This window comes from Limulus polyphemus, unplaced genomic scaffold (assembly GCF_000517525.1).
Source record: "Limulus polyphemus unplaced genomic scaffold, Limulus_polyphemus-2.1.2 Scaffold1124, whole genome shotgun sequence".
Lineage (NCBI taxonomy): Eukaryota > Metazoa > Arthropoda > Merostomata > Xiphosura > Limulidae > Limulus > Limulus polyphemus.
The window spans coordinates 270,270-280,502 of NW_013666734.1; the positions used below are offsets into that span (position 1 = coordinate 270,270).

Below are 10,233 nucleotides of genomic sequence, written 5' to 3' on the forward strand. Positions count from 1 at the left end.
CATTTTTTTTAAGTTTTATATATATATACATTTGAATAACTAAAAAATCATAAATTACACATTAATACCATAAAATTCCACTATAATATATCTAGCTTAGTAACTAAAATGTAATTTAGTCTAAAATACAGAATCCTTATACTCTGCTTAGGTGGGAAAATAAGTAGCATTTATGCAATTTATTTTGGCTGCCTTCATACTTCATAATAGTTAGCAGTAAACAAAAAGATAGATGAAAACAAAACAATTTTTAAGTGCACCAAAATTAACCTGTATGCAATTTTTTTTTGTGCTAATGATAATTTATTATTTTGCCATCTGTGTCCTACAAGCATCACTGAATCCCATGAAATTCCCTAACTTTTCTCAGTTTTTGTCTATAAAATGAAATTTCCTGATACTTCCTGGGCTGGGAATGGAAAGTATAAAATTTAGTAAATATTCTTGGTTTCCCTAACTGTTTTAAATATACAGAAGATTGCCTTTAACTCTCTCGCTATGATCTTGGTTAAATCGCCTGAGCTTGTGACCCAAATTCACCTCTACCATTTCCATACTATAACTTCTAATATGTTTTGTGTATCTTAAAACAATTTTGCCAGCTTTCAGTAAACATTATAAATCTTTCATAGACAAGAAATCAGAATTTTTAATGAAGTACTCTTACTAATGAAGAGAGGATTTTCTAATTTATGGATCTGTAAACAAATAAAATTGAAGTCTATAAAAAGTTTGCTTTGCCTGATAAATAAATATATTATAATGAATAATTTATGTTAAATTCCATACTTCTGGGAGAAGTGGTAAATAAATTAGAGAAGAGGGGGCACCTAGAGATCAAATATGACAATTCTCACATTCGAGTGAGATTGAGGACATTTTTAAGTATTTTCTTATAAAAGTAAGAGCTTAAAACTTATGCAATATTAAAATTTAATTTACTAACTACATTTTGATGCCAAGTTTATTCATATACATTGTAAATAAAGTTTTTTAATCAAGCTTTGAATGTAACTCCATAAAATAGTTGTGACTTGTGCAGAAAAGGGTACCAGTAGTAAAATAGTTAAGATGTGTTCACCAAACAATTTCATTTTGTGGTTAAAATTCAAGTTTATAGATGTTACTGTAAAATAACATCAGAATGGATATTAAGATACACCAAAATCATTCTTAGTAAGTGGACTGATTATCTTCCAAAACACTCGGGACTTCATTTAAACTGTGGTTTAAAAATTCATTCTTTGCCTTTACTGATCAATCAGTGGCAGCTAAACTATAAAACAGGTAATTTAGAAAAGACCTGACAATTTGTAATGCATCAAAACATCGTCAAGATTTCAATGTAAAAATTAAGCTCTTTACCTCAATAAGAAAGAGAGCACTGCATATACAATCACTGGCAGCTTCATGTACTGGTGATGGAGTATTTGAGTTTACCTACAAGAAAAAAATCCAAACATGCAGACTGTTACTCATTGTTGTAGCTGTAATATCCTACACTTTATGGCATATTCTCTACACATGAATATCAATCATTTTTAACTTAAACTAAGAAATATCTTCTCCATTTCCTTTACAATTAATATTCTTCTTTCATCTAATTGGTCCCCTGGTGGCTCAGTGATAAGTCTGAGGGCTTATAAGGCTAAAACTGGGTTTTTATATTCACAGTAAACACAGCACAGATAGTCAATTGTGTAGCTTTGTGATTAAAAATAATAATTCTTATCATTGGGACTTATACAGTTTTAATACAATACCTTCTTGATATTTCTAGTACCCAATAATGACTTTGTGTAAAGTTTCATAAGGGTTCATATAATATTGCACTAGCTACATTTACTTTTAAAGTAATAGACTAAACAAAAGGAAGCTAATCAACACCACCCACTACCAACTCTTCGACTATTCTCATCAGTCCAAATAATGGGATTTGAACATTACTTTTATAATACACCCATGGACCAATAGTGTGTTGTTGTTTTTTGACGATGGATACAAACCATGGAATCTTAGCTCCACAATCTGGCATGCTGCACTCATTCCTAGGTATTATTAGTAATATCTAACATTTTTCTTATAATTACAATATTAATAACATCTTACTTTTTCAGGTATAACTAACTAACTGTTGGTTCTAGTACACTCATCTTGAAATTTTCCAAGGGATTTCTAACATACCTTAATATAGAACCTAGTCTATATATGGGTAAAAAATATTTACATCAATATAAAATGATAATAAATACTATACGTGTAATACAACTTACAAATTATTTCAGTTATTCTACCTCAGATATTACAAAACTTAAATTATATCTTTACAATACTGGTAGCAATTTCAACCAATGAACTGCAAAATTGTAAGTTCTTGTGAGTGAAAAATCTTAAAGTATCTAAAAGCACAAGTTAAAAAATTAAATTGATAACCTTAACAGTGAAAGTATGCCAATACAAGAGTAAATGACACTCAATCTACTAAATTACCAGGGCATGAAAAACAACATTCAACAGGGAATTCAGGTGTTCTTCAGATGATGGTACAACTCCTAGAGACAACCAACTACCAAAGCAACGAAACACACGGGTTTGAACAGTGGCATTGTCTACTCCCAATGTATGTAAACAAGTATTCTGGAAAATAATTTACACAAACACTTTGTTATTATATGAACTTTTAACATATAATACAATTTTACCAAACATCTAATCTGAATATTTTAAATATATTGTGATTTCAATGTATAAAGTTAAATTTACTTTAAAAAATAAGGACTCAAAAAGCCCATGAAATTTACTTCACTATTTACAAAAACATCATAAATTAAGTTAGCTATGGAAAGTAACACATCACAATCAGTACACAAAGAAATATCAATAAATAGACAGGTAAGCAAACAGAAAGATGAATACTTATTTGCATCAAACCTTAAAATAATTTCAACTGTTTGTGAAAAAACTTAAAATCAAATGTTTCACTTCAATATCATTCCCATACACTTAGTAATACAGTGATGTTAATTCACTTTCATCACATTTTTTTTTCCTAGTTCACACGTACACACTAATTTCAAATATGGTTTACGTTTTGATAATTTTAAATTAACCCCAAAACTCTTATTTTATCACCATACAAAAAATTGCTCCCTTATAGTGTTATGTTGCTTATACTATTACACTGACCTCAGGCTAAAACAGACAAAATGATATATTTATGGTTCATAAAGCCCTATTAATACAGCTCAAAAATTAACATTTTTATGGATAGAAATAATAAGAGTGTTTCTTACTCAATACACAAGTCCAGTTTGCACTTAATACATTCCATTGGTTCCAAACATATTTAAAATTTCCAAAGCAATTGCTACATAAACCTTTTTGACCACAAGGCTAAAAATAGATAAATACACAATATTGTGTAAAGTAATTTACAATAAAGTTTAAATCCACACTAACAGATGAATACCAAATTTAAATGGAAACTAGTTTCAACATTTCACATGTCCTCTTCAATCCAACATTGTACTGAAGAGGACATGTGAAATGTCGAAACTAGTTTCCATTTTTCCGTTAGTGTGGATTTAAACAAAGCTATAGCTTTTCAATTGAGACAGCTTGTTCATTCCAACAATTCAAAATCAAAATTTTACTTTGTAAAGTATAATTTAACACAATTGAAGACTAAATGACTATTTCAAACATAGATATGAAAGAATTAAAACATAAACTTTATTTCCTGTAATTCATAATGTTTAGAACCAATCCATGAAAGCATATCAAATAACCTATATTTCAAAAAGAAATTGAAAAATTGTTAACTTACCTGATTTCAATATTATTTCAGGCAATCCTGATCCAATTAACATCACAATGGAAATGTTTTACAAGTTAAAAGCAACAACAAATTATACTAGACATTAACATCTTTATTTCTTGTATAATGACTAAATCATGAAATCAATCAATCAGTCATACCAGCAGCTGCAACACTTGAGGTTCCACATGACTGAGAGATTTAAGAACTTCAGTTCTACGGTTGGCTCCGAGTCGTAGAGATCGACTATTCACCTAAATAGAAATAAAAGTTAGTCATATTCTTCAAATCTCATCATTTCACTTTAGTTCTTAAAACTTAATATACAATAAATGAATCTATGATAAACCTAAAAGAAAATATTACAATTAACAAACATCAACATAACATTAATGAATGCAGTAAATGTGAATATAAAAAAATATTCTAAAAAGACCAAAGAATTACAGCATGAACAGTGATAGAAACACAAAATTTACCATTCCTTACTAGCCTCTGTAGGAGAGAAGACAAGTAATGTACATACTGAATTGTTTTTGTTGTTTACTTACTTGTATCTTCCGATATCTTTTAAATGGTGAATACCATACTATGTACATACTAAGAAATCATGCAGGATCAGCATAATGTATTGCAAAAACAAGAAACACAATAACCCAGCGGCTTTCAGAATACATATTTTACTTCATAACTAGGGAAGAAGGTTTATGTTCCAAAATTGCTTGGATTATCATTTTCTTGTTCTGTGAAACAGTGAAAATATTTACTTTACCCTATATTACACTTACAATATCACATAAATAAATACTACCGTATGCATTAACAATTTAAACAACATTGAAAAATATGATGATTGTAAATATTTTTGAACTGAAGTGCAATTTGCAAAAAAATACTCATCTCTCAGATCATTTTTTTCCTTTCAGGCAAACTTTTATATAGACTAGCTTACACCACAATTCTAGACTACTTACAAATCCTTTTAGTGTTAATCTTGTAGCTATCTCTTTGTACATCCTCACATGATAAATATAGCTGACATCATACATAGTAAAGGAATCTTTTACTAATCTTATTAGAGCCAGTCACTAATTACATGATACCTAAGTTCCCATCCCGAAAGGACCTCGAGGTTTCTCATACTAAGTTAAATCACCAGATGAAGAGTAATGAGAGTAGTATGAATGACAAGAAATTTTCTAAACACAATCATCTTACTACTTAGATCTTAACTGAAGACAGAGCTTTCAGAACAATATTACAAAATTATGCATATGGAATTGAAAATAGCTTTCTCCTAATGAAATTCAAAAGTTTGTAACAGTTAAAACAGCTCTTTGTTAGTTCAACACTTAAAGAGAGATTCTACTAGAATGTACAATAAGCATAAATGGTTTCAAATACAGTTATTTTGTACATTTATTTCATTATACATCTTTCAGCAATCTAACCAAATATGTCGTCATCTCTGTAACCACCAGTGAAATTCTACTTTATCCTTAAAAATAAACATATATAATAACTAAAATTAGCTAACATTCTAAACTGTAATCAAAAAGGGGAGTCCAGATGAAAGAAATTCAAATACAATTGATCACAAAATGCATGTGCTCTTCCAAACAGAAATATGAAAAAAAAGGCACACACAAAACTCGACTTATGATATCAGGTGTACACTATAGATTCATTTGTATGGGAATGAACAAGACTTTATGTATAAAACAAGGTATATCCTTCACAAATTGTACATCCAAAGTAGGAAACAGACATATATCTTTGGTTTGTCCAACAAACCGAACAAAAGAGTCAAGCAACATTTTGTTAGAACTTCCTGATTAAATAATCAACTCAATGATTGTTCATTCTCACCCATACAAATGAAGAGATTATGCATAAAAAAATTCAGTATCAAGAGAATAATGTCCAAAGCTTTCTTAGTTAGCCCAGTAATAGTAGTGACAGACAACTCACAAAATATAAAAGATCAAGACATTTTTCAAAATGACCAGACAGAATGACCAATAATTAGAAATTAATTATTCATTAACAGCTCCATATAAACACTGCATCAAACTGAAATGACAACAAAAGACCAAAAAAAAGGACTTTAAATCTAATAAATAGAGGAAAAGGAAGAACTATAAACTGGTACCACAGACTGGAAATCATGATTAAAACCTGTAGTAATAATGTAGAGCAAAACACAATATCTTGTTGTTTCCATTTGTCAAAGTTAGCAACACTTTCTCATCACTGCAGTAGTTAAAAAGGGCACCAAAAGCTGCTCTTAAAAAGTGATGCCCTAAAAGAGTACTGTTTTTATTATGGAATACAATGCTTTTCCTGGCAATAAAAGGCATATCAGCATAAAATATTAACTTAATTAACAGTTTTATGGACTAAGTTTTTAAAAAACTTAGGTAAGTTGTAATGTTTCAATGCACTGAAGTAATCCTGATGAAGACTCACATAAGAACATCAAATTATAGCCTGAAAAAAAACCTAGGAAGTTTAATTTCTATCATTGTTTTCTCGTCCTTTGCTTCAGAAATAAACTTTGAAAAAGCACCTATAAATTGAAAAAAATAAATTTTATTTTACTACTCTTTAGGCAGATGCCCTTCATCAGGTTTGATGGTGAATATTTGCTCAAAACATAACATTGAAATAAATTTTACATCTGCAGATAGGTGTTAAAAATAATTCCTTTGTATGATATTAAACTTTACTATATTGCATGAACCGTCAAACTATTATCTAGACCTGCAAGTCTCTCAATTTCAACTACTCATCAACATTTTGATATCTCTTTCAATTATATAGTAACTTTGTCATTAATAATTCAAACTGTCAATTTCACATCATACTTGTTCTTTCCTTTAGTGGCAATCTTATTTTTCTGGTTGTATGAATAGAAATAAGTCTGTTATTGAGGCTTTAACAATACCTGTACATTTTCTTGTATAACAGTGATCTCTAAGGCCATTAACTTTTGAAAGCCCTTTGGATATTATGTTAATCTTTTACTTGATGCTTGACAACCTAATTCATTCATGTAAACAAAATTTTCGATTGCAACTCCTCCTACATTCACTCTTACAGCTTCTATACAGTTCTGCTTATTTTCTCCTAGTCCTACTGGTTAACTTAAACTTACACTAAAACATCGGTCTATTTCACTAGACATCAACAATTTCTGAATGCTCACTAAATGTTTCTTTACTATATTTTTCAAGGGTATTCTCTTGAATTTTCACCAATCCCTAAATTTTCCTCAGGATACTAACACAAACACACTTACAGTCCAACAGATGCTTCCAAAAAACTACACATTATAATTTCAGCTAGTTATTCTTGTACTAAAGTAAACTCCAGGCTAGTCAATCAAAAAATTAAAACAATAATGACCAAGCTTGATCAAGCTCGTAAAACATGATTATTATAAAGAATCAACAAACAAGTTACAGAATAATTGCATAAGTGTTCATAAAATACAAAACAAAAAACATCACTATCTAGTAAGTAAAAACTGATAATACAAAAACAAAATTCTGAGTATAATTTAAAAAAATAATGGTGATAGCCTGAATACTTAATAGTAAACCACAATTTAGTTCACTAACACTTTAATAAGTACAAGTACAATAATAAGTATAATAAGTGCAAGTACAACACTGGCTTACCACTCCATTTACAGAACAGTCCAAAAGACCTAAAACTGACTATAAAGTTAACCATATAAACATATGGAGAAATGAAAGGGTTTAAAAGCATCATAAAACAAGCCAAAGTATAATTTTCTAGAAAGTAAATTGTGAATTGTAATGTTACATGTAAAAATTTTATGTAAATTTTTAATTTTCAACAAATAACCTTACTAAATAATTTAGTAAAATCCCTATCATGATTTTGCCATTAGCTTCAAGCAAGCATATTATGACAATGTGGGACAACACAATAAAAAACTATCACTGTCTTGAGAATTTATGTTTAACTTTATTCTGGTGTGTCAGAAATCTAAATACGCATGAATTAATAATATCTAAGAGATGGGGAGAAAAAAAAAAGAGGAGTTTGAAGTAAACCAACTACACAGGTCTAACTGAATGAAGTTTGCCAAAGCTAACTAACCACAGGAATGTACAAACATAACATTTTCTGAAGGTCTACCTATAAGTGAAGTTCTAGAAATTATTGGAATGTACTACATTATATGAGAAAAATATAAAAAACATTAAATGACTTTTTTTTCCCTTGGAAAAAAATCAGAATCTCAAATTGTTAACCATTTCTTTGTCATCTATCATCACACATGCATCATTTTAACCCTTTCTAGGGTGAGGGTCACTGATTTTCCTTGATTCTTTTCTTTCTCAAAGTGGAAATACTTAAGCTAAATTGCATAATACTTAAAATGAAGTTACTTAAGGGTATCTACTTTCTGCTTCAAAACATTTCATATAATTTGATTTTGTTTTTCATCATTTTTTATGTTATGAAATTTCCAAAATTTTACCGTGAGGCAGTTAAAAACTATTTAAAATATTTCATTTTGTTTTAAAATTTCAATTTTCTTTCAAGTTGATCAGAAAGTTTCATTTTACATATTTAATCAGTTTCAATTATATTGGTATTCATTAAAATACTTATTTTGATATATTATTTTGCCAATTACAATAGTCACTAAGTTAAACCTGTTTCATTAAAAAGTTCTGATACAATGAGAACCATGACAACATTTCTGACATGGGGCAGACTTACGAGTACAATGCAGATACTTCACATGCCAACGTGTTTTGTGACAATCTTTCTAGATTACAATGCAAGTGTTACAGGTATCAACTATATAAAACTAGAATGTTAACTGAAATTTCTATATCTAATGGTTGAGATGTCATCCAGATGGATTTGTTTGTAACATATGAAAGCATCAGCAAGTCAACAGACTTTGAATACAAGCAGTAATTCTGTCTTTATTTTTCAAAACTGAATAAAGTGACCAAAAATGATTTTAAAACCTGTAAGCTTAAGTTTGCTTTCCTGTAGTATTTTAAAGTCATTTTTTTACTTCTTGTGCTGAAATGGTTTTTAATACCAGTGTTTAAAATAATCTAGTTAAAAATTTCTAATAAAAAAGGATGATTGTTTAATAAAAAATGAATGAAATATAGCATATTCAGAAAATTATGCTTAAGGGAAGTAACTATATCTCACATTCTCCCTATACACAAATGTACTTAATACATTGCCATCAACTCTGATTGTAAATAAAGCAAAGAAAATAATTTGATGAGTAATTTTTCATTATAAATTCATATTAAAATGTTAACATTCAAACTAATAGATACAAGCTAATTATTATGAATTTTGTAATGTAATTTTATATTCTAGAGCTTTTAGCAGCACTGAACTACTTTTATCAACATTTTGAGTATAAAAATAGCAAGTGTAACAGCTGACCAAAAAATGATAATCCATTTAAATTATTCATTTAGACCAAATATCACACAGACATGCACATAAATATTGTATTCTTAATTGACAATTTATTTAGTTAAGCGACTGATAAAATAATAAAAGCTTTAAAACAATAATTGCATCACAGTTTATCACCATTATTAAACAAAACTGTGTTTAAAGGCTTTTAACCTTTTTTTAAAGACAATCTGCATTAAAAAAAATTAAGAGTTGGATCTCAAGTGATTTTTATGTAGTTTGACATTTCTAAATTGGATATAAAATTTAACATATAATAAATACATAATAAAAGTACATTTTACATTTTAAAGATATAAATCTTTAATTTCTAACACCACTTTAATTATTATACATATTCATATTATAGTACAAAAATTGAACATTTATATTACTATCAATTAAAAAGCAACTTGAAATCTAAATGTAGAGGTTTAATTTTATAGAAGCTGATTTATAGAATTGAAACAACATATGTTTTTTGTTGTTGCTTTATACCTGTCTTTAGTAAATTCTCAAGGTTTTCCTCCGACCTTTGTTATTCTTACTTTATCATAACTGACCAATATATCATAATGTAGCTGGAAGACAAACAGTTCGGTCACAGTGCTTTATTGCATGCCTACTATGATTTGTCAGGTTTTTTTAAACAAAAACAAAAACTTGATCTATATTTTGTATACTTGATGTATATTTTCTGGGTAGCAATTACTCTGGAATGCTTCAAAATTAGGCTAATGTTTTAAATCTGAAGAAATTCTGTAGTCTTATTGTTGACTTACAGACATGACAATTTAACTTAAGGTAAGATATGTCCAAGTCAAACACAACTTTTCTTTCATATGTTATATACAGACTGAACCCTTTAACCACAGGTACCACTTTAACCCTTTTGGAATGGGTGGGTCTAACTGTGCATGTCATGGTCTTTTAGCAATTTA

The 10,233-nt window shown here is 28.7% G+C and overlaps 1 protein-coding gene across 1 annotated transcript in view; it reads right to left on the minus strand.

The window, feature by feature from the left end:
- LOC106462245 (transportin-3-like) overlaps positions 1 to 10,233 on the minus strand; it is a 92,980-nt gene that overhangs the window by 55,231 nt on the left and 27,516 nt on the right. The window contains exons 6-8 of the mRNA XM_013922144.2: positions 3,979 to 4,071; positions 2,491 to 2,637; positions 1,366 to 1,440 (exon numbers count right to left, since the gene is read on the minus strand). Of these exons, the coding sequence (XP_013777598.1) occupies positions 1,366 to 1,440; positions 2,491 to 2,637; positions 3,979 to 4,071 (315 nt within the window). The remainder of the gene's footprint in view (positions 1 to 1,365; positions 1,441 to 2,490; positions 2,638 to 3,978; positions 4,072 to 10,233) is intronic.